The sequence below is a fragment of the Hesperophylax consimilis genome, chromosome 30 (genome assembly GCF_061612785.1).
Source record: "Hesperophylax consimilis isolate HC1 chromosome 30, BYU_Hcon_1.0, whole genome shotgun sequence".
In the NCBI taxonomy this organism is placed as follows: Eukaryota; Metazoa; Arthropoda; class Insecta; order Trichoptera; family Limnephilidae; genus Hesperophylax; species Hesperophylax consimilis.
In genome coordinates this window covers 11,206,396-11,232,987 of record NC_142865.1, presented here as the reverse complement: position 1 = coordinate 11,232,987, position 26,592 = coordinate 11,206,396, and the positions used below count along the sequence as shown (strand labels likewise).

Sequence of the window (26,592 nt, the reverse complement as noted above, 5' to 3'; positions counted from 1 at the left end):
ATAAACGAGTATCGGTGCGCGTGCACTATTGCTGCTACATTTATACCGAATTCATCAAACTTAAGAAGCCATGTTTACCAATATACTGATTCGAGTGACAACCATATCACCTGGATGGAGGAATTTCCCAAGACTGCTGACGGATTGATCGAGTATAACAGACAACAAGATTATATGACACAATATTGGAGTTCAACATAACTCAAATCAGCAGTAGCAGTGGAATGAGGGATTTTTAGTGCATAAGTTTAGTTCAGTTGATATTATTCTGTCAATAAATATAATCTACTTAATTGACCTGTTGTCATTTCTCTATACCTCAGAAAGGCTGACGTAGTGGCCGACCGGCTGCTGATGTCTGCATAATTCTTCAGAAAAGTATAGAGCCATGACCTTAGTCGGATTCCTACAGACTTAAGGCTGTAGAAATGAGATTCCTGTGTAGTAAAACCATTCATGGCCGTGATTGCGGATTTGTGGTAAAAACATGCATGGCCGTGACTTTTTATTTAAATAATGACATACAGAGCTCCGGGCCAAAAAAGGCCCCTTCCTCTTAAATCATGACTTTAAAATTGGTTGTAGGAAGATAATTTTTATTTGACTTTTAGAAATAATGGCATACAGAGCTCCTTATGCATGGCCGTGTTAAAGATGTGTGGATTAGCAATAGCAATGAGCAAGATTAAGAAAGAAATGGTTTGGACATATAGAGCGAATGGAGGTAGAAAAAAGTGTCAGGAGCGTATTTGCCTGCAAAGGAAGGATGCTTGGGCGCACTAGGTTCAATACTCACAGCCAGTAACCGACTTTCACGTTTCAACACAAGTTATGCTTAGGAAAAAGATCATTACTATAAACCTTACAATTTATAAATTTCATGTGTTTTTAATTTAAATATATAATATGAAAGTGAATGGACAAACACGTCGGAATCGCCTGAGGAAGACACGGCACGATCAAGTTAACCAAATGCTTGAGTCGGGTCAAGAGGGAAGATGTCTCTTGGTTTCACAACATGGTATTTAACTCACCAGGTATCTGAGCCTTCTTCCTATCAAGTTGGGACATTACCTCAATAAAGCAGGACCCAATACGGTGCCTTTTAGTATTCCTTTTATTATGAAAATATTTTTAATCTCAAAAAGGAATATTGCTCTTATTATTGATAAGGAGATGGTCTGCATTTCCTCTGTAAGTACTCAGGTCATAGGCCCATTGCTATCTCCCATGTTTTGTTTTATTCCTTTGACAGTAGTCCAGCCCCTCTAATATAGTCTACCAGGGTTATCACTGAGTGATAGTCTATGTCTCCCATTTCCATAACATGGTATTGAATTCCTCAGTTATCCGAGCCTTTTCTTACCAAGGCGGAACATTGAAACCATAGATGAATGGGATTTTTCTTCACCTGTTGACATTTCCTTCAGCTATTAGTGTTTACTTTCCACTCACAACAGCTGCATGTAACATGTCGGCGTGAGGTGAAAGTGTCCCGTTATTTAGTTTCTATCTGTTGGCGTCGTTGAGACATTGCTTACCTCACTGCGGTCAACCTGCGCCCGGCGTCTCGCCAAGGTTCTCGCCATCTCGTTCATCATTGAGTGCATGGGCGTGGCGGGCGCTGGAGTTGGCGTGGTGGCCTTGCCGCCGCTGCCGCCAGACGACGTTGAAGAACCGCTGTTCTCTTGGGGCATCTGCTGCTGCAAAGAGATAAAAACATGTTAGAAGCAAGCAAGGTGAATAGATACAATAGTATAGGTAAAATAGAATCAAAATGCACAAAATAAATGATAAAATTCATGCGTTAATGAAAATTTATTTATATGCCCTTCTAGGGGTAGTTTTTGAAAATACATGTTTACAGAGTAGATCGAGTGAGGGATCGTTTACTATGTTTTCATTTTTGCTAAATTCAATTAGACCATTCCCAAGTCGATATAATCGATATTTGGTGATATAAGACTGGTTTTTAGTAAAGAGACCTAGCCCTTCAAGCCTCTGGCATATTCTGTCGGAAGGTAGGAGTATATCCGTTTGCAAGAAAATTCAAATAAATCAAAAAATTCTCAATGCTATCCGAAAACTAAAAACTGTTTTTTAAAAGGTGATGAAAAAAAACACTAATTAAAAATAAACAATAGTAAAATATTAAAATATTTAAATATTGAAGACAATATTAGTGATTTCTAAACGAAAATCTGAAACAGAAAAATCAGAAAAGGAAACGGTCACATCTGGGACTCGAACCCAGGACCCTTGTCTTTCCGGGACAGTGCTCTACCAACTGAGCTAATGGGACCCTATTCCCCTCGGTCACTTTTAACTGTATCATACTTCGAATAAGAACCACTAACAATGTGCCAATAAAAATGTGCGGTGAAAAAATGAAGACAATGTTAGTAGTTCTTATTCGAAGTATGATACAGTTAAAAGTGACCGAGGGGAATAGGGTCCCATTAGCTCAGTTGGTAGAGCACTGTCCCGGAAAGACAAGGGTCCTGGGTTCGAGTCCCAGATGTGACCGTTTCCTTTTCTGATTTTTCTGTTTCAGATTTTCGTTTAGAAATCACTAATATTGTCTTCAATATTTAAATATTACAATTTGAGGTTTTACTCAATAAAGTTATTCCGAAAAATAAAAATATTAAAACTTTGAAAGGAAACATAAAAAAGGTTTAAAAATTAAAATTACAAAATTTTCTTAAATTTTTCTCAAATTGCTGTCGGAACCTTTGGTTTCATAGTGGTGTACATTTTAATTTAATTCCTCTATGGTGACTTTCTAGATTTGAATATAAAGCGTGGTGTTTTCTCTCTCTAACACCCTTTAAATCATATTTCTAACCATCACACTAAGGGAGACACAAGGATTCCTATGAGAGATAAGCTGTTCCCAAAAGCGAACAAATTAGCCTGGGGTCGTTAAAAGTAAACAAAATAACAAGGGTCAACTCCCTAGATACCCAATACAACAACGCCTTCCGCACAATGTTTTGTCTCCCCAGATACTGCAGCGCTTCCCGTATGTTCACGGAGGGGCGAGTTCACGGATATGCAGCCCTTATTAGATCCAGGGTGGCAGGAATGAGGGAAAGGATAAGAAGCTCTGGAAATATCCTCACTATGGAAGCCCGCCTCACTCCATCCTCCAGCATTGACGCACAATGGAGAAAAATACTAGCGCCTAATATAGTCACGGCTCCCTAAAGGCTTCAACTTACTATTATTCTATTTATTTTATTTTATTTTCAATTTATTCTGTTTTTATTTCTTTGTTTTTCTGTTCTATCTTTTTGTTTTTGATTAGATATTTTTTGTATCTCTATATGGAATGTGTGGGACTGCACTAACTTCCCCACATACCGGAATAAACACTTATTATTATTATTTCTACTGCCAAGAAGAATTTATGAGCAAATTTTCATGAATTCTGTGACTTTTGATACTATTTTACCTGTACTAATCGTATCCTTATGGAAGCAGGGCCTTAGGTCATGTTTACAGAAGAGATGTTAATTATTTTATCACTTACCTTATTATTAATTGGCGGCGTGGCCTTCTTAAGCCTGGCGTGCTGCAGCTGGGCGGCCAGGGAGGTGGCGGGACCACCAGCGGGGCTGTTGGAGGCCATGGGCGGCGGAGGAGGGGGCGGGGGCCCGCCACCTCCTACTGTCGCCGGCTGCAGGACGGCGGCTCCGGGGGGAGGCGGTGGGGGAGGAGCGCCACACTGGAAAAATACATAATTCATTATTGCTATCAGAACACTTTCGTCCAGGCTATATCGTGGCCCCACATCGTAGACGGAGGATCTTTTTCAAGCCACTGTGATACAAGATGGTTCTAAATGTACACATATATTCAACTGAGTATTTTAAGTCGCCATGTTATTTTATATATCATTGCCGGGCGTGTAATACCTCTAACATGAAAAACAATTTAAGAGTGTAAAAACCAATTTTGAAGCAATAAAATGAAGGTGGACCAGCAAATAACATTTATTTATATTAATAATGACTATTAGCCACCGCCCTTGGGGTGATTTTTCACGAAAATGGCGCTATATAAATAGGCCAAATATTATTATTATTAATGTATACAAACATGTACATAAACTGATTTCCCGAAAATTAATAAAATAATAAAGAATTAAAATAAATAAACAAATTAATTAAAATTAATAAAGAATTGTAAATCTCTCTCCATTTTCATTTCTTCCCCTCCTCAAAACAACCCTCCACACAGCATCCTCACAGGTGACACTCTTATTAATGAGAATCCAATGGAGCTTGAAACAGGTTTATATTAGTAGCATTGATGGCATGTTGTGGAAGTTTGTTCCATGCTTCCACTACTCTATGATAGTAGAATGGATGACATGTTGTGGAAGTTTGTTCCATGCTTCCACTACTCTCTGTTAGTAGAATGGATGACATGTTGTGGAAGTTTGTTCCATGCTTCCACTACTCTATGTTAAAAGAATGGATGACATGTTTTGGAAGTTTGTTCCATGCTTCCACTACTCTATGATAGTAGAATGGATGACATGTTGTGGAAGTTTGTTACATGCTTCCACTACTCTGTTAGTAGAATGGATGACATGTTGTGGAAGTTTGTTCCATACTTCCACTACTCTATGTTAGTAGAATGGATGACATGTTGTGGAAGTTTGTTCCATGCTTCCACTACTCTATGTTAGTAGAATGGATGACATGTTTATAAGACAAGGTTTTATGCATAGCATAAAGGATAACAAATAATTAGTCGCCTGAAATATCACCGAGTAAAAATAAATGCCGCCAACGAGAATTGAACCCGAGCCTCGTGATGTTCATCATCAGAAGGCACGGGTTTATTTACATTATTGTTTATAATTATTTGATAACGTTTATGACGCTGCCGACCTAAGGATTGACTGTTGTGAATTGTTATTTTCCGGAACACACATTTCCGATAAGTATGCCGGAATCATTCCATTAAGTGATAAATATGCAATTAAATTACCTGTAAGGTGAGTGGGGGGGCAGCAGGGGGGGTGGGTGGAGGCGGCACTGGCCCCTGCAAAATAAATAAATAACATCAAAATACAAATAACAGGTAAAAATGAGAATCACTTGCTATGTGATATCATGGAGTGGTTTAAGAGGTTACTCATAGATGGCACTAGATAGTAGTTTAAGAGGTTACCCATAGATGGCACATAGCTGTCGATAATGCAGGAATTGAGACTATAATAAATACTATTGCAACCTCAAGGTCAAGGCCCAGAATAATTCCTACCGCCTGCTAAATAAGCCATCAGCGCTAATTGTTATCTATCATAATAATAAAAGTCCAAAGTGTTTTGTTGACCCTGGAATTTTATTTATAGGGTTTAACCCGGAGTATAATATAACTTCCCCACATACCGGAATAAACACTTATTATTATTATTTCCACTGCCAAGAAGAATTTATGAGCAAATTTTCATGAATTCTGTGACTTTTGATACTATTTTACCTGATACCTGATTTTTATTTGATACTATTTTATTTAGGAAAGTTTACACATTACAACTATACATACATATTATGGTGTACATTGATTTGTAACTTTTATATTTAAGGTTATTAAATTAACAAAAATGAAGAACTATTAATACAAACATAATATTGTGAAGGTAAATAGAAAATAAAAGTACAGTTGTGATTTCTCAAAAACCGCCTCACTAGGCTAGCCTGTGTTGAGGCAGAATTTTTCGTGTTAGTTCCTAATACCATTGAACATACCTATACTTGTATTAAGAAGTATTCGCTCAATAATGTGTTGGTAATGTGGTGACTTCAATAACTGCGAATTTGGGTGAATGCACCGGTAAAGGCCCTATTCTTATTTTTAATCCAAATTTTTACATTATCTTTAAATTTTTTTTGTGAATCACATTGTTTTATGTTGTCTGGAAGAATGTTGTAGAGTCTTGTCGCAAAGTATTTAAAGTTTCGTTGACCAAACGTAGTATGTGTTATCGGAATTTGTAGTAAGATTTTGTTGTTGCTTCGTGTACATCGTGTACATAGTTAGAACAGAAAACAAAATCTTTGGATAAAAAGGGGAACGAATGCGAATAGCATGTAAGAAATATGAAAGAGAGGGCATGATTTGAGATTTGAGACGGCCAAAAAAATCATAGTGATTAATTTTTTGGTTATTATAGCGTTAAAGTGATCATCATCAGGGCAGATGGTAGATTATTGTGAAGTGTTTGTTTATGTATGTAGAAATGATACGGTGTTGTGCATGTCAATTCTGTTAGGGTCGGTATTTCGGTATAATAATTATTATATTATTATAATATTATTACATTGAACACCATATTAATTTCACTAATTAGTGAAATTATAGTATTTTGTTTTGGTGTAACCGTCAAATACGGGACACCAAGAACTTATTAAGCTTAACCCCTGTTATCCCTATTGACATTACGTAATAGGGTATTGTGGATATCAATTTCATCCATAATTAGACTTCCCAGTATTTCAGGAAACAATCTTATTTATTTATTTTTATTTATATTTTAAATTCATATTTACAGAATAAAAAATTCCAATAACAAAGATACATTATACAAGTACACAATCATAATTGCCTAATTAGCGATTTAAATTTATTAATGCTCATGTGGAAAATGTCAATGTCAGAGGCTAGTGAGTTTAGAAGGACTATCATTTTTCCGAGAGGCATTGCTAATGGTAAGTTAGTCCTACATCTCGGAAGAATGAATGGTTTGTGCCTAGGGGCCGTTCAAGTATTACGTAAGCAGATTTATAACAATTATTTACCCCCTCTTCCCCCTTGTCACCAAAAGTAAGCAAAGCTCTTACCCCCCCCCCTCCCATGCTTACGTAAAAATTGGTATTTTTCTGTGAATGTATTCTGTTTTTTAAGCGAGTAACTAAACGTATTAATTATTTGTGGGAATCCCCGAATATGTATTCGGTTTTCAAATATAGACAATGTGTGGGTTGCCAATGTGTAAAAAAAATAACTACTGCTGAGCAGTGCTGACGTAATCACTATCTCGACCCCCCACCCCCCCATGTCATCAAAAAAAAGCAAAGACCCCCCTGCCCCCCTATAGTGCTTACATAATACTTGCACAGCCCCCTACGCGCTCTTGCGAAGTTATCAGGGACGTAAAATAAAATTTTATTCAATATTTCTGGATTGTTGATATGACCGTTCAACAAGTTATAGGCCATCATCAGCAACGCAGCTTTCCGCCTGTTGACAAGACTATCGATACCCAGCATTCCGGAAAGGAAGGCTGATGGGTATAAATAGGGATAGTACCCAAAGTCTCTAAGATAAAGATAACGTAGAAACTTCTTTTGTACTTTTTCCACCATTATTGTGCACGTAGCATCCCTGGGTCCCCATATTATTGAGCCACTTTCCAAAATACTACGTACTAAGCTAAATTATAGATGTAAACACTAAATCTACACATCTGCCCTGATGATGGACATTGCAACGATGTCCTAAACGTTAAATAAGTTAATGTTATTATTTATTAGATAAATCTATAGATGTTAAGGTTTATACATATTTTACTGTGCCTGTCTCACTAGGTATATCCTGTATCACAGAGAGACCTGGCACCCTAGCATAAACACATTGACAAAGGTTTTCAAAAATAATTTTAGTAATTTGTCATCGTTTCTGAGCACGACTGCAGATTACCAAAAAAAAAAATAACAGTTCACGTTGATTAAATTGAGCATATTTAGTGACGTTAACTGCTGGTTTGTTCGTTGGCGATCTGCAGTCATGCTCGGGAACAAAGACAAATTACTTGACTATTGGCAAGTCACTCCTGAAGATTGGGAGGTTCACAAAAAATGTATACGCGGCAAGAAAAAAATTGCAGAATGAATATTGCCATATGAACATCAATGGATTTTAAAGGAGAAAAGTGTGAATTGTTATCCTTACCGAATTGTGCAGGTTTTGGTGGGGTGGGACTGGGGGGGGCGCGGGAGGTAACGACATGGCGGCCGACATTGGAGCACTGAAATATAAAGACAAACGATTATTATAAACATGTATTCACTTTTCTTTTCATAGTTGCGTGTCCACAAAGAAAAATCTATGTAACCCTAAGCTTGGATATAAACTTAATTGAATACCTCTAAAAGCAGTGATGTTACACAAGATCTAGGAGTTACCATATCACAAGACTTGAAATGGGAACCGCATATCACTGGAATCCTCGAAGACCAAATTCAATAACATATTTGATCAGGAAAGCCTTCTGGAGAAGCAGTCGATTTAAAATTAGTGTGAATTAATTTTTAAAATATAAATTAAAAATAATGGACGAAAGAGACATCTCTGGTCAGTTTGGATAGATTTTGCTCTGCAGGTGAGTGATGACGAATTCCAGTCACCTTTGCATTGATCAGTTGGATTCATCCGGATTGTATCATTTGTCAAAAGAGGTCTATTTAAGACAAAAATGATTAAAATATATTTTTGTCACAATAATGTGGCAGTACGTGTGGAATTGCAAATGTGCTAATTCATCATTATTAATAATTCTACTCTCTTGAGAGCTGGTTGACATATTTTAATCTCATAGTGCGAATGCAAATATATTATTGTGTTGATCTGCCGTCTGCTGCCGAATTTGAAGATCAAGGAGTGGAACTAAATTGCGAGTGCTATTTTCTGGTGAGTCTTTCTGTTAATATGTATTTTGGTGGCTGGTTTATAAATGTTGCTTCTCCTGCAGAGTGAATTCAATGATCAATCCATTTTTTTCACAGGGAATTAAAATATTCCTTGATGGTCTTTGCTACTTACAAGCTAGATCATCACCACCTTCCTTGATCTAACACCAGATCAGACCATGATGTAAAATATACAAAAAAAAAATTGCGACCTCTACTGCAATATGTTTTACAAATATGGAGCCCATTACATAGATCTAATAGAGAGAGTACAGAGACAATGTACTAAAATACCAACAGCTTCGAAAGATCAGCAAAACCAAGATAGACTCAACGAAATAAAATTAGCAACATTAAAAGAAAGAAGAGAAATGGGTGACTTGATTGAAACTTTCAAAATTTTATCTGGACATTATAGTTGCCCTGGTAGTCAAGAAATCTCAGGATACATAAAAAAAATTAACAAAACGCCTTTTGCATCCAATCCCAGGAAACACTTCCTTGCAAATAGAGTAGTGGAAGCATGGAACAAACTTTCACAACATGTCATCGATGCTACAAATATAAAAAAATTTAAAGCTTTATCGAATTTTTTTCGTACTCCACACAAGAGGCGCTGAGGAAAATAATTTCCCTCAGGGCCTATTTCATCTGTAGGGATGCTGTATGAAGTGTTTTTTGAGGAGAGGAAGAAGTGAACATGGGTCTTAAAGAGACCCATGTTGTAAGAGGGAGGAAACACAAGAGGCTGGCAAATCATTTCACATGTTCAAAAACGACCTAGTAACTCAGATCATCTTCCATTGAAATACCAATAGACCAAGCACAGCACTCCCACCCGATGAATGTGCACTAAGAATTACAACAGTTTTGTTAAGATAGGGGAATCTATCAAACGGACCGCCCGTTTCTTTAACAAAAACTTTTTTTGGGCATCAGACTAGAGGTGGCTGCCAAATTACAATAACAAGATAAGTGGCTATCTTGGTTGCCGTTTATATAGCAAGGTGTTGTTTGTAGTTGTGCAAGGTTTACCACACAGGGCCCTCAAAGATCCTATCAGCGTACCTGCTAGTCCTGTGGTGCGTATGATTATGGGTGCCCTGCTGCAACGGCAGGGAGTGGTTGAGACTGGGTCCGTGGGGCGGGGGCTGAGGTGGGGTTTGCACCGTCGCTATCGGTTGTTGTTGGGGCTGTTGTTGTTGCTGCTGTTGTTGCTGCATCTGTTGTTGTTGTTGTTGTTGCTGCTGCTGGCTGAGGGTGACGGCGGCCATCTGGCTATGCAGGGCCTGGAAAAACAATATTATATTCATTAACGTCGAACGAAATAAAGTCGAACGACGATTATGCTCGGGATATCTTTTCAATTCGTCTCCAGAGACCATTCTATTATCATCCGCTAGAAGTCCACAATGAAGTTCTGATAGATAGATCAAAACTCTGGTCAGCATCTTTGAAAAAATTTGTTGGATCATGTATTAATTTACCTGCTGCTGTTGCAAGGCCTGTTGTTGCAACGCCTGTTGCTGTATCTGTTGTTGCAGCGCCTGTTGCTGTATCTGCTGCTGGAGCTGTTGCTGTAGTTGATTCTGTTGTTGTTGCTGTTGTTGATTGTGGTGCTGCTGTTGGATTATTGCCGCGTCTTCTCTCGTCATTGTTCTGGAAAAAAAAAAATTATTTCAAAAATGCTGATGTATGGTAATTACAGAAAATTCTTTCTACGAATTAAAGAACTGAGTGGGTGAAGACATTAAGTTACAAAATTAAAGTTAGGCATTTAAGGTATGTTTTTTGATAAATTGTAACATCATGCCTCCATTGTTCTCAATTAATGAAATAACTTTTAAAACTAGACCTAAATGGGTTCCTTGTCAAACCCCGGAAATTTTTAATTTAGTACTTAATTATAGTGAAATTACTGTAGAAAAAAATATTGGGCTACTTCTTAAAATGGATTAATTTCAAGACTTTATATTAGAGAAATGCCCGTTTCGCAACAATGCTCTAAAGTATCGCTTTTGGCTGCGAGCTCCCAACTGACTGACTGAATTGATTCACTATGATGCATTTCTAAGTTTGGCCACATTTAAAAGGGTAGTCATTGTATTATATTGTGTGGAGGCTATCGTGTCCTACAGTGGAAGATATTAATGTTTGTGATGAAATTAACATTATCAAGAACTCACTAAATGAAAAATTACACTATGCATTGACCATAGAATGTCCAATTCCATGAAGAACTAACTGTAGAATATTAAGGGTCACAGATAATTGATTGTAGAGTGATAATATTCACAATGACACATTTTTCAAAGATGAAAATTGATCCTCCACACAGTATAACAATGCTTGGATGCCTAGAGGTGTGTTCGGGGAAGTATGAAGGGAGTTGTGTGGGGTATTGGCTGGTGTTGGGTTGGGCTGTGGGTGGGGCGGGTGGCTGATAGATATATCTCGAACCTGTACCCCATATCCTCATCGAAGTGAACAGCAGGCGGGTGATGACCATTGAGCGCTGGCGCTGCAGCCGGGGGAACTCCGGTTCTGTTGGCCAGCACCTGGTGATGAGAAAAAATACATTAATAATCAGTCGAAGGTGGCCGTGGCGAAGGTGGTTGTAGCAGTTAGTTACCACCCAAAATAAGGGTAAAACAGACACAAGGACCCACCTCCAAGGAGTGCATCATGGCACGGGCGAAGCAGTCTGCGTCCTCGCGGCACGAGAAGTTGAGGCCATAGACTTGGCGCGAGTCCCGCCACTGGTGGAAAGTGGCAGTCGCCTGGTTGTACTTCAGGCCGCGGACGATGCCGCAGTTAATAACCACCTGAAATTATTTAAAAATGTTAAGTACCACTGAACAATCATTAAAAAAATATAACAAATAGTAAAAAAAGAAGATGAAGAAGAAAACCCAATCATCGATGGCAGAAACTCACTGCGGAAGCAATATGGTTAAATCAATATGGTTTTTAAAAAAAAAAAAAAGTACCTCAGATGCCATTGCCAGTGTGACAGACTTCATTGTAAAAAGCCTTGATAAAGGAAATAAATAAATATATCTCAATCTTTTTAGACCTCTCTAAGGCTTTTGATACAATATCACACATTAAACTAATTAAAAAAAACTTGAAAAAATCGGCATTACGGACAAAGAGCTAAACTTCTAAAGCTACATAAATGGACGCAAACAACAGGTTAAAATACAGAATACCCACAGTAACCAGCGCTCAACTGACTATGGAATTCCACAAGGAAGCGTATTGGGACCAACTCTGTTCTTACTGTATATAAACAACTTTTGCAACCTTGAAATTGAGGGAAGCATTGTTAGCTTTGCTGACGATACTGTCTTACTGTTTGAAGGCAACAATTGGACAGCTGTATTTAAAAAACCTGAAAAAATATTAACTTAGTTAAAAAATGGTTAGATATAAACACGCTTACCCTTAACACAAAAAAAAAACAAAACATATCACTTCAAGCATACTACAGGCCAACCTAATGATGATTACTCCATAAAAATACATAACTGTACGAATTCCAATGAATGCAATGAGTGCCCCTGTATAGAGCGCACTCCACAGATGAAGTACCTCGGCCTCACCATTGACCCATACCTCAAATGGAATATACATACTCAGATCATTGCAAATAAAATTAGGAAAACAATACATTTCTGGAGGACGGAACGTGATCAATGTCGAATTGGTACATGGAACATTAGAGGAGGAATGGAAAGAAAGATGAACGAACTATGTGATACAATGGTGAGCAAATGTTTGGACGTACTGTGTATAACAGAGAGTATGAAAAAGGGTAGCGGTACAATGCAGCATAATGATAGGCTCGTCATTTGGTCTGGGAGACCAGATACGGAGAGGGCTTGTCAAGGTGTTGCAGCGCTACTGTCTCCCAGAATGATTGAATGTATGTTGCAGTATGAATGTGTAAGTCCGAGAATAATGTGGATCAGATTTAAAATCGGTTTGACAAGGGTGTTTCTTGTTATTTGCTACGCCCCTGTCAATTCTGAAAGCGATGAAGTGAAAGATGATTTTTGGACTGGTGTGAATGATGTAATGAGACTAAAAAATATGAACGAAAGGATTATAATGGCAGGCGATTTGAATGGGTGGGTGGGAATTAGACGTGACGGATTTGATTCGGTCTTAGGTATGTTTGGGGATAAAAGAACGAATGACAACGGGAACAGAATACTTGAAGTATGTTTAGAGTGGAACCTGTTTGTGTCGAATACTTTCTTCGATCATAAAGGTATCCACCAATATACGTGGGAAAGAGGAAATGAGAGGTCAATTATTGATTTTGTAGTAATTGACTCTAGGTTGAGAGCTGTTACCGAGGACACAAGAGTTTTCAGAGGGGCTGAGGTCGAAACTGACCACTTTCTTGTAGTGTCAAGAGTAAACCTCTTTCGCGGTTGGCGCTCTAAAGTGAAAACGGTACTAACTCCAACAAGAGTCAAAATAGAAAAACTACAAAATGATAATATGAGAAGTAAGTATATGAATTGTGCAGAGATAAGATTGAATGCGAAGGAAATGGATGGTCTAAGCATAGACGAAACATGGAACCACATAAAAGTGTGTCTTTGTGAATCTGCTAGGGAGGTTTGTGGAATAAGTACGCAAGGTAGGAAGAAAGGTGATGCATGGTGGGATGATGAGATTAAAGCACTGGTCTCAGAGAAGAAGAAAGCATGGTTATGTCTGATTGCGGCTGGCAGTGCTTCCAGCGAAGAGAAGTATCGAGCGAAAGAAGTATATAAGGAATGTAAGAAAAAAGTAAGAGTTGGAGTGAAAGAACGAAAGAAACGCCTGGAAGAGGAAGAAGGAATGAAAATGACAAACCATTTCCAAGAAAACATTAAGTTGTTTTGGAAAGAAGTCAAAAGGTCCCGGAGTGGCCCAGAAAACGGAAGCATGAAAGTGATAAAATCAAAAGATGGAAAAATGTTGACGAATGAGGAAAAAATAAAAGAGAGATGGATGAATTATTTCGAGGAAGTCTTCGAAAGCGAAGTGAGTGACAGTGACTCCAGCGGTGAATCAGATATGAATGACGATGGAGTGAATGTTACCGAAATTAGCATGGATGAGATAGAAAGTTCGATTAAATGTATGAAGAATGGTAAGGCTGTCGGGTTTGACAATATTGCTGCTGAATATTTTAAAGGAGGTAGCCGTATAATTCTCACATGGTTGTGCAATCTTTTTAACCAATGTTTAAAGGAAGGTTATACGCCTTTAGACTGGAGAAGGGCTGTGATTATGCCATTATACAAAGGTAAAGGGTCACGTATGGAATGTGGGAATCATAGGGCTATTAGCCTGCTAAGTTCAGTTGGCAAGCTGTATGGTAGAATTTTGATTGAAAGAGTAAGAAAGGAAACAAAAGATAAAATATGGGATGTGCAAGGTGCTTTTATGAGTGGAAGGGGGTGCATGGACCAGATCTTCTCATTGCGTATGCTCACTGAGAAGTTTCTGGCAAAAAACCAGAAACTTTTCTGTGCCTTTGTAGATCTACAAAAAGCATACGACCGAGTCGACAGGAAAAAGCTATGGAAGGTGTTGTCCAAGTATGGAGTGAATACATATCTGACTCAGGCAATCGCGTCTCTGTATGAGGGAAGCGTTGCATGTGTTAGGGTAAACGGTGGTTTTACGGGGTGGTTTGATATCACAAAAGGTGTTAAACAAGGCTGCGTAATGTCACCGTGGTTATTCAATCTATACATGGATAATTGTATGCAAGAATTGAAAGAGGTGGGATTGGGCGCGAATTTGATTAATTTGAAAGTATGTTGCCTGTTGTATGCTGATGATGCGGTGCTGATTGCTAATAGTATAGAAGATCTACAGTCTCTCGTGTCTAGGATGAACGAAGTATGCATGAAGAATGAGTTAATGATGAATGTAAGTAAGTCTAAAGTAATGGTGTTTGAAAGAGAGAGTACGAAAACAGTGTGCAATATAATTGTGAATGAGGAATACTTGGAGCAGGTGGATGAGTTTGTGTATTTAGGAAGTATGTTTACGAGAGATGGGAAGGCTGACAGAGATATTGAAAGAAGGGTAAATGCAGGTAATTCCGTTAATGGAGGACTGAACGCCGTTGGCGCTAACAAAAAACTGTCCAAAGAAGCGAAGTTAGCAGTCCACAACGGAGTGCTGGTACCTACCTTGATGTATGGAAGTGAGGCATGGAACTGGCAAAGAAAGGATGAAAGTAGATTGAATGCTGTTGAAATGAGATCTCTGAGGCGTATGTGTGGTAAAACCATGTTTGATCGTGTGAGGAATGTGGAGATCCGCAAAGAGTGCAAGGCTGATGTAAGCGTAATGAGTAAGATTAAGAAAGGGACGCTTAGATGGTTTGGGCATGTAGAGCGAATGAGCGAAGATAGGAGTGTAAGGAGGATATATGATGCAAATGCGAATGGTAGCAGAAGTCGGGGACGCCCGAGGAAGACATGGCACGATCAAGTGAATCAGATACTAGAGTCGGGCCATGTCAAGAGTCAGAATAATAGAAGAGTATGTATGAGACGATGTATGAATGTGAATGAGGCAAGAAGTGTGTGCCAAGACCGAGTTGTTTGGCGGTCCGTCCTCTCTGCCTACCCCTGCGGGGAAACGGCGTGATGGTTAGTTAGTTAGTTACATTTCTTCAGATCCGTAAGGAACTTCCTTAACTTACAAATTCTAAAAGCGATTTATTTCGCAATTCTATTATAATTCTAATTCTATCATTGAGTATGGTATCATTGCATGGGGAGGGGGTACTTCATCAGCTCTAGATCCTGTTGAAATCGATCGAACTGAATCATGATTAAAGGGACTGGGCTATCAAAGGTAATGAAGTGAAACATGGAATATAGCACAATGGGCCTATGGCCCGAGTGCTTACAGGCCTTATGCAAACCGCATCCTCCCTACAACATCGCCAAAGAGGACCTCCCGTGTGGAGGAATTTTAATGGTCTTAAAAGTACATTAAAAAAAAACAAATAGTTTTGTAGAGGTAGGTACAAGAATGATTCATGGTACATCGAACGCTCGAGATCTTTCAGAGCGGCGCTCAGTACATATAGTGTCTCGTCGCGACTGCTGAAATAATCTCGAACGCTTGTGCTCTATATAAAGCCGCGCTGTCGGGGTACCTATGTCGTCAGTTTTAAGCAGCTACAGAGTCTAACAAGTGAGTACCATACGAGCGCACGTCGCTAACTGAACTGGGTGGCTGTTCCGGCTGGTCCCCGCTCTTATCTCACTACGCCGCCATGGGCCACGGACCTACTACTCCCGGCGTTGCACGACCTTAAAGGAGAGGCTACAAATTATCATCGACTCCGCGGGATTACAACAGCGCATTGGCTTTGTGACATCTCCCCAGGCCACCACATACTTCACACTGGAGTATCAGGAAGACTCAACGTCTTCCCCAGTGCTGAACACTATCAATAAGTCCGGTCTCCATCAATGCGGTTTCGAGCCACTGACTTCATCGCCTCGACAACTCCACCACCGTTCATCTCCGCTTCATCGGGTGTTGGCCATCGACCAGGATGATTCACCGCTGACTACATCCACCGACGGGGTGTTGATCTTCGGCCTGGAGAATTCGCCATCGATCAAGTCCACCAACTGCGTGAGCAACTCGATAAACGCTGTGACCTCACAACCACTCATTCATTCGTCTTCTTACCACATCCCCAAAGTGTTATTTTGTGTTACTGTGCAGACAAAGGAATTCCCCTTGACTGCTGTTCCAGGAAACTCCACATCAGAACAGATATCTGTATATAGATTAGAGGATCCGGCTCGAAGGACCAACTAATAAAGATGTTGTTGTGATACTGTGCAGATAAAGCAATCCCTATAGGAGTTATGGAAACATCACATGGTCACAAATCAATATTAAAAATTATAAGACTAAGTAGACTATTTATACATAGTAACGTGACCTGTGTAGAAGAGATGAAATAAGAAAGCAGCGTGGGGTATTACCTCATGGTCGTGCAGCTTCCTCCCCACCACCCGGAAGGTGTTGAGCTGCGTGTGGTGGTATATGTGCACCTTGGACAGGCCGGAGCTGCTGCCCGAGGGCACCCACTTCTTCAGCGCGTCGTCGTAGACCATCACCGAGGCGCGGGCGCTGCTTATCGACTGCTCGCTGAGGAAGAAACAACAACAAAACATCGTTAGTAATGTACATTTTAACCGGCCCCACGTTGGGTGCCAAATTTAATTTGACCCCGCTTTGGCGCACAGGCGCCAACTCAGACACAAAATAATTCAAATACATTCATTATAAGTCATAGAAAAAACATTGTCAAGAATTAAACACAACCCCTTGGAATAAGATGTAAGATGGTTATATCTGAAACAGCAATGTTATAAGACATTTAGCCATAAATTAGCTTTCCCCTAAAGACCATTACAATTTACTTATTTATTTATTAATTTTCAGGAAATCGACAATTTACATTTACTCAGTTTGTACATAAGTATTGTATAGCTAAAATAAAACCAATTATGGATTTCCTCCTTGTGACTTTACCTCTACTGAGACAGCATAATATGGAATAAGTAAATTAAATTTGTGAGAAAGGAATATGAATTAAAAAATTTATACAAAACAAAAGATTATATAAAACAAAAATTTACGAAACAATACATTTATAGCCATGGAGAGAGGATGTAGATATAAATCAAATCATAATAGAGATATAAACAATATAGACATAAATGTTATTCACAAACTATCAGAGAAATATTCTTTTTTGGACCTATTGTTTTGGTAAGTTCGCAACTGAAAATATAAACTTTGGATAATAAGCTATTGTAATAATAATAACACATCTTTTATATAGCGCAGTTTTGTGTTACATTACACTTCAACTGCGCTTTATTATTATCGCATAACTTTGCCTTTTCAGATGTTAATCTCAGGGGTCGATTTATAGATTTGTCCTTAGTTAGGTACCATTAAGATTGGACACAATTTAGTGAAAATAATATAGATTATTAATTGTAAGCCGTATAAAAAACATTAAGAAAGAAACAAGAAAAAAAACATCGATACGATCGAAGATATTAATCGGCCCCAGCTTGGGCGCCATTTAATTACAATTTTAAAAGCGTGAAAAATATCGTTAAAATTGCACCATTCATAAAACGAAACAAAAATGCAAGAAATGCAGAACAATTTAGTGGGAAAATGCATTAAAACACGGACTCCTAAAGTGAAAGCGAACAGGTACAACGCTGACGAATTGAAAGATAAAACAGAAACTACTAAAAATCTCTGACAAACGTAGACAAGAAACGTTTTTAAAATAATCCATTCACCATAATATTATAGTGTTGTTTGTATCTAGTTCCTACTAGAGAATGATAACAGAAAATTCCTTATGATTTCTTTCCATAAACAAAGTTCACACCGTCAACAAAGCATTACGAAATACAGATGAAGACAAAGGTTTTGAGAATAGCAGCATATTTACATAATAGACGTGTTGAATCACCAATGCTACTGGAGTGGAAAGGGTTTAATGGTAATGATATAATAAAAATAAAATAAAAAAGGAATTCCAATGTCTTTGGAAGTCAGTGAGATGTCGTTAACATTTGAGTCGTAAAATCTCTCTCAACAACATTACGAAATAACCACATAACTGATAGATGAATAATTATTTTTGGAATAAATTAATGACTAAAACCTCAAATTGTAATATTTAATTATCAAAGACAATATTGGCGATTTTTGACGAAAATTTTAAATAGAAAAGGATCGAGAAACGGTCGCATATAGGACTTGAACCCAGGACTCGATTCTAGCCCAAGGTTATTAGCCCAGTCGTTGTTCGAGCGGAATTACTTCGTTTGGCGTATGTGCCTTCGACGAGGCTTAATAATAAGAGTGCCGAACAATTTATGTACTTTCAACTTGGAGAATCGACACCAAAGACCTTCGCTAATGGAACCCTATTTCCAGAAATATTTACAATTTTTGCTTAGGTAGGTGCAATACCGTGTCGCGAACTCCAATTCTCTAAGAGCTGGTATACAGTATAATTTAAATTGGTTTTCTGCGTTTGGTTTTGTTGTAGCCGTCAATTACTGGATACCAAGAACTATTCAGCTTAGCACCGTCGTCTTTATTTGTTAATGATTTATTTTTTTATGAATTTCATTACACATCTGCCCTGATGATTGACACTGTAGTGCGGTCCGAAACGTTGGCTAAAGAAGGAGGTAGTGAGCGAACACGGCATAATACCCCAAAAATAAATCACTGTAATACAGGATAGTTTTTATTAAATGATAAAATTTTACGAACTTATTAATCAGCCAACAATTTGTTAAGCACAAGGGTTCAACGGGATATACACGAAGGACTTTCCAACGATTTGTAAGCTTGATTGGAGCGTATGACGAAACTAAGCACAATTTTCAGAATTACACAAATTCATGATTATCTAAAAATTCCTCGAAAAAAATGCTTTATACATTATTTTTTTTCCATTTTCTCCGAATGACATTTAATATCCGTATTTCCGAATATCCTTATTTTCTGACGCACCGAGTGACGACTCAATCAAAGGAAAATGGTACAACGCATATAATAATAATACATTATAAATAACAAGTAAGTTAATTTATTATAAATTGTTCTGAATGCAACCATTGCGAGTGCCGCTCAGTGCGGCATGCATCATAAAGAAGTTACTGCACGTTTACAGGGTAGGACCTAGAATATTTCGTTAAAATGGCGCCATAATTGAAAAACACTAATTTAAAGCCCTGAATATTATTTTGTAAAACAGCACAATATGTTGTTTGCAATTTACAAGCGCTATCCTTGAAGGCAACAGGTTTGTTTGTATCGCAAAACAGGCGCAATTGGTTCACGTTTTGATAATTTATTACAAATCGTGATTTGAAAATATCGCACTTATGAACATGTGCATTAAGGTTGGATAGATTACATATCGTGCCAAACCGCCCATTCAGACAATTTGCCAAGACAAAAACATCATATAAACTTATTACCATAAAATTTTATCGAAATTATCTGAAAATGGTTGATCTTCTTTTATTGTATAAAATTTGTTAATTCAAGATTGGATTGGACTGCCCTGACGTTGTTAATTTTCTGTCATTACACATACCTCCAAAGCATACTAGATGGAACATAACAATAAATTTGTATTCAATTCTGTCATGGAGACAATTCATAGACTTGCCAATAAATTTATAGATCGCTGACATTTTCGTTTTTAATTTTGATACATTTACAGCCAAAATAATTCACTACTTTTTAGTAAATATAATCTACGCGCATGATTAAACAGCTTAAGAATTCATAACAAGTTTTTTTTATTTTTTTTATTTCAAGGGTTCTTCAATTAGCGTGTTATTATTAAGTTTATTGTATTTTGTTCTTTATTTTGCAAATCTTTTAAAATTTATATTATACTGTTGTTTTTAATTTAATTTATCATCTTATCGTAAAAGCTCAATATGGCGCTAATAATTAAATTAACTGTTAAATTATTATCATAATAACAAATTAAAGTATATCGGACCTTTCCCAGACCACAAGGTCACCGGAATCGTGTAACCTCGTTTCTGAGGAATTTCTGAGTACACTAACAAACCGCAGAACCTCCGAAAAATGATGCCAAATATGCACTAAACGAAAAACCTAAAAAATGCATATAATCCGATGTGCAGCCATAATAAACACAGCTAAATCTCCCACCTCGATCCCAACATAACACAAACAGACATGTATGTAGTATAAAGCCTCTGTCGGCTGCTGGTGATGCTGAAGCAGAATAATATGATGCTGCAAAACATGTAATTTTTGTAGAGTTTTTAGGTAAAAAAAGGCCTCTAAATCTATAATAACCAGGTAACATTTTAAACACCCATATGATGCAAAAATTGTGAGGCGCATATGACGCCGTTCTATTCGTATAAAGAACATTAACTTTAAATTCAGTAAATTTAAATGATTCACCACTTCATGGAATATAAGAATCTAGAAAATAAAAAAAATAAAAATTATCAATAAACACAGATTTTAGGGCTTATCCTGACAAATTGACAAACCAAATTGACAAACGCTTATCAAATTGATGAACTTCAAACTTCAATCAGTGTTTAATGCAGCAGCACGGCTCATAACCGGGGTTTCAAAATATTCGCACATTTCAGAACACCTTCGTAACCTTCACTGGCTCAAGTGCCCTGAAAGAATCCAGTACAAACTGTGCTGGATGGTGTTTAAATCCATCAATGAAATGGCCCCACCCTACATCTCTGAACTATGCGTCCCGGAAAACACTGGTCTGAGGCAGTCAACTCTTAGATCAGCAACATCATCAGCTGTAGGCAGACTGATAGAACCTATGCGCAAGCCAAATACTAAGTTTGGTGATCGCGCTTTCGGAGTATCTGGGCCGAAGGCTTGGAATAAACTCCCTCCGGAACTAAGATCCATAACAAGTCCAACAGAATTCAGGTCTAAACTAAAAACTTACCCTTTTAAGCTGTCGTACCCTTAAATTAAATATACCATTCCTGAGAGAAAGTCCAGTTATATTCAATTTTCCAATTATGTCCTAAATCCTGTATCTAAATTTCGCCAATAAACAATTAGATAATGTTAATTAAATGTTAATCTCAAGTGACCTACCAGGTAAGTATTGTACTGTATATTATCTCCATAAATAATTAAGTAATAACATAGATCACTGTAGAAATGTATTATAAGTTTGTACAGCGCCCTTGAGGTGATTTTACACAAAAACGGCGCTATACAAGTCATCCAATTATTATTATTATTATCTTGTTTATTTATTTTATATTCAGCCATATTAATAAACGTGTTTTAAATTTTACACAGCTGATAAAAAACTATTTATGTGTAAGCGATTGTTTATCAGTTGTGTATTATGTATTATCGACTGTGGTTTGGTAAAACTATTCAAGCCACAAAATGAAAAAATTACAGGAGATGATAAGAACGAATAATTAAAAATCTTTAAGTATTTATGAAAGTGGTTAATGGTTTTCAAAAATTTGATGAAAAATATTGAAATTCTATTCATAGTTATATATAAATAGATGTAAGTCATTTGAGTGATGTTTGATCTATGATTTTCTCGAAATAACCTGAAAAAATTGTATTCATACATTTAGTTTTTAGTGTTAAAAATGCCTTAATCAGCAAAAAACCATTTTCCATGTTGTACTTTGAAGACTATTTGAAGGGTTTTTATCAAAACACAGTTCGTCTTACTTGCGGTATAAATATTAAACGGGCGTACAAGGTATAGATAGTGGAAATCTCTACTCACAATCACCGCGGATATACCGGCCGTATTAGTAGATTTATATCGGCTGGCCCCTCAGTATGTATACCGACAAGATAGCGCAGGCAATATGAAAAATGGCCGAATTTGTTGAATTTTTATCGCGAAGTACAAATATCGATCTTTCGCGTAGTGAAAATGTAAAAAAAAAAGCAGTTAAACCCATTTGTAGCACTATCGAGGGGATATTTTAAATCGAAATATCGATTTACCACAGCAAATACGGGATGCATAATCGAATTAACATTAATCGGATCAATAACATTACAGATGACATCTGAAGAAACGTGAAGTTAGCAACAAAACACGAAATGCGAAAATGACCATGTTTTTGAGGTTTGGAACAAAGTGATGCCAGTCAATAAAAAATCTAGCGTGAATATTATTAACTGAATTATTAATTTGAATATTAGTAACGATTTTAACCCTAGCAGTATACGGACCTCTTCCTCGTATAGCTATATCAATGCTGCAGCGGGGTATTAGAGAATCTTTATAAGTAAGACTTAATTATTTACCTCCACACGGAAAAAAATTAAGATATAAAATATTGATAATTTATTAAAAATCTCGTCAAATTATTCGTTTTCCCTTTAAAAACGGGACAGCAGGCCTTTAAAGAATCAATTGACAGATTTCATAACAAACTTTCATAACAAACTTTCATAACGTATATGCTATGAGGAAGTCGGAGCACGTGTTCTTAAAAAATAAAATGTTTCCGCGTTTCGTCCATTATATTTATTACGATAAGGCCACCTGCATGAACACGCGTTCAATATATTCTGAATGACTAATATTTTAATATAAAATGGGCACGCAGTCACTTTTTTAACAGTATTTCGATAGATCAAAATATGTCAATTTACGCAGTAAACTTAACTTATCGAAATTATCTGAAAGGCGAAAAATATTTGATCTCTTTTTATTTTATAAAATTGTTCATTGAAGGTTAGACTGCCCTGACACTATAAATTTGCTATTTTTACATATACCTCCAAAATATACTAGACGGAATATTTTATTCTACAACAATAACTTCGCTACGAATTCTGTGTTATATACACAGAATACATAGGTTGGGCAATGAACTAAGTGATGTCGCTGACATATTTAATTTAAACTTCAATACATTCTAAGCCTACATGATCCTAAGCTCACCTAAAATAATAATACCGTCGCATAAACCTCTACAAATAGAAGAAAGGGACTTGCTTATTCTAGACAGCGAAAAATACCTTGGCTTACATATTGATAAACATCTGACATTTAAACAACACGTAGAAAAATTAAAAGCAAAAATCATCCCACTAATTGGTGTATTTGGTAGAATTGCCCATCTTCTACCAACGGAGATAAAGAGGGGCTTATACTTTAGTTTAATCCAGTCACATCTAAATTATTTAATATAAATATGGGGAAACACATACATTACATACCTAAATGATTTACAAACAATACAGAACAAAGTTATTAAAAAAAACTCTTCAATTATAACCCGGACACTCCCACAAAAAAACTGTATCAGGAAATGAAACTTTTGAAAATAAGAAAATTGTACGAATACAACAAATGCCTCCTAATTTACAAAATCCAAAATGGACTTATACACACAAACCCAACATTTAAACAAACGTCACGAGTACACGAACATTATACTAGGCAACATAACAAATTGTACACACATGCTGTAAGGACTGAAAGTGGCAAAAGAGGCATTGGCCACGAGGGTGTACAAATATACAATCTCCTTCCAGATAAACTTAAAACGGAGAGTATAAATGTATTTAAAAAAAAACTTTTTAATCTTAAGTTATTAGAAAACTATTTATTTAATGTTATATATTTAAGTTAAGAAAGTGAAATGTAATAAATGTAAATAATGTATGAGAAATGATTATATTTTATTTCGATTTTCTATTGTTTGTTTTATACTGTTGTTAAAAATGAAATTTGTAATTGTTATGTACTTAAAAGCGCAATAGGGCGTCAATAAATAAATCATCCATATTCATTTTTGTTTCGTGTACCCTAATTTTATTTGAATAGTATTGTGTTGAACAAGTCCATTGCCCTTGTATAAATTCCGCCCTGGTTACTACAATCTCAATATGCGTCTTGAGCAGATTCGGCTCTGGCCAATGATTAAAGCGAGGAATTTGAAATGAATGCATTTCAGAGTTATTTCAATATCAACAAAGCCGACTAACGCGACGTGAAGATGAATTTACATTAGCACCACAGACATAGGAATTAATAGACGAGAAGATAAAGGCGAGGGGTAAAATCAACTGTTGAAGAACGAAGGGAGTGAAGATGACTGTGATTCGTCAATAAATAAATCTGACAGTAAATAGGCATCTCGCATTATAATATCACCATTTACTTCTTAAAAGTAAAATCTGCTTTGAATGAATAGACATTTTTACATGGGAGCGCAAATTACTCGCCACGTTATGAACAAATTTGCGAAGTCCAAATTCGGCAAAGTAAGGCAGCTTCTATATTCAGAGTCGTAGTTAGTTTCAGAGTATTTAGTTAAGACACTTTTATAAATGTTCATAATTTACTTCCCAGCAACCAACCAGCTTTGTGTTTCGCGTCCAGACGTTTCTCGATGTGATAGTAACAACTGATTCATATTATACGATGTGAATATGCTTAAAATAAAATAAAATAATGCTTATATATGGAATGTAATACGACAATTGGGTTTATTCTCTTTTTTCGCATCTATTTTTACCAGTTTTCATAGTACAAGTAAACATTTTGCCGTGTTATTTCGTAAAATGAACCGATGATGCCTCGACCATAGTTCGCACAAGAATGATGACGTCACGTTTTCAAATATCACTTGAGGCCGTACGCGAGCCCAGCCGGCTCAATGGAACCGGTATGGGGAGTGGGGATAATACGCTTTTAATCACTTAGGGCAGGTCTACTAATATTCATATGTCTATGATTAGCACAGTTGTTGCAACAGCGAGAAGGTTTTACGAAAACAACGAAATAATAATATCTCGCTGTGTGTGCGTTAGCAGAAGACATCATGGTACGATCAAGTCAATCAAATACTTGCTCTGGCCATGATAAGATTCAGAATAACACAAGTGGATGTATGAGACGATGTTTCAGACACTCATTTCCATAAATCCGTCATTCTATCCAAATATTTTTTTTTTCATTTTTTTATACCGTAATTGTTACATTATCTAGCGATTCCGTTCATTCAATTTTGCTATTGACTTGCTTACCAATGGACAATGGACAATATCAGCGGGAACATAACAAGTCAATCGGTTTAATTGTTGGCATATGAATCATCTAGATGCGTTGACGATTGATTTTATTCATTAATTTCATTAATTTAACATATATATCCAGCTAACAATAAAAACACCCTAATATAATAGAACTTCCTTCTTCTTCTGACGTTAGTAAGATTAGATTGTTATTATTAATTTTAGTTGTAAGTTGCTAAATATGTAAATACTCGTATACAGGGTGTATCGGCACTAACCCGACAAACTTTAAACAACTATTCCTTAGCACATTTGGAGTAAAAAATGTTATGGGCACTTTGCTGTCCGGTAGCATTTTTTTTTCAATTAAAATAAAAAAATTAAAAATTTCCACACTACATCACTGTCATTGGCATCGCTTTTCGTGTTCAACAGCTGTTATAAGCAAGTATGTCGAAAAGCGTCTTCGCTCTTTCGCACACACTAAATAATAATAGTTAAAAATGAAACGAATAGTGCCGTGCCATTTCGTTGTGACTGTAAAAGCGCGCCAATATAGGTACACACGTGCATTATTCAACGGAATTCGAATAAAATATTGCCAGATGGGTTTTCAAACTTTGACAAAGGATAAAACAGTGGTGACATGTGGTGAAAATATGAATAATAATTTTTTTATTAAAAAAAACGTTACCGGACAGCAAAGTGCACATAACATTTTTTACTCCAAATGTGCTAAGGAATAGCTGGTTAAAGTTTGTCGGGTACGTGCCGATACACCCTGTATATGTCATTAAGATAGTAGTTATAGGCCTTAGTCGTAAGTCACTAGATATAAGTCTTGGAGATAATTCAGTAGTTCTAGTATTAACTATTTAAGAAATATATTTGTACAGCGCCCTTGAGGTGATGTCTCACGAAAACGGCGCTATATAAATTAGCCAAATATTATTATTATGTATGAATGTAAATGAAGCAAGGAGCGCGTGCCGTGACGCCTCTCTATTCCTACCCCTGCAGAGAAACGGCTCCGAATGCACCAAAGATATTAGGAATGCACAAATAAGTTTGGTAACTTGTAACTAATAACAACAGACAGATTAATACTATGATTACAGCGTCATAAAAACAGGAGTTTTTTTTAACGAAAATAATACACATGATTGGTAAATACTCTCAGAAGTGGCTTGATGAAAGAGCACCATTCAGAATGCTTGAAATGACTTTAGCC

At 36.9% G+C, this 26,592-nt stretch overlaps 1 protein-coding gene across 1 annotated transcript in view; it reads right to left on the bottom strand.

Annotated features, from left to right (window-relative positions):
* The window catches only part of ena (ENAH actin regulator enabled), a 49,737-nt gene that overhangs the window by 5,731 nt on the left and 17,414 nt on the right, over window positions 1-26,592 (bottom strand). Inside the window, exons 3-11 of the mRNA XM_089649670.1 lie at window positions 16,742-16,907; window positions 11,378-11,533; window positions 11,169-11,266; window positions 10,196-10,367; window positions 9,777-9,997; window positions 7,972-8,047; window positions 5,005-5,058; window positions 3,536-3,730; window positions 1,542-1,703 (exon numbers count right to left, since the gene is read on the bottom strand). Coding sequence (XP_089505796.1) covers window positions 1,542-1,703; window positions 3,536-3,730; window positions 5,005-5,058; window positions 7,972-8,047; window positions 9,777-9,997; window positions 10,196-10,367; window positions 11,169-11,266; window positions 11,378-11,533; window positions 16,742-16,907 — 1,300 coding nt within the window. The remainder of the gene's footprint in view (window positions 1-1,541; window positions 1,704-3,535; window positions 3,731-5,004; window positions 5,059-7,971; window positions 8,048-9,776; window positions 9,998-10,195; window positions 10,368-11,168; window positions 11,267-11,377; window positions 11,534-16,741; window positions 16,908-26,592) is intronic.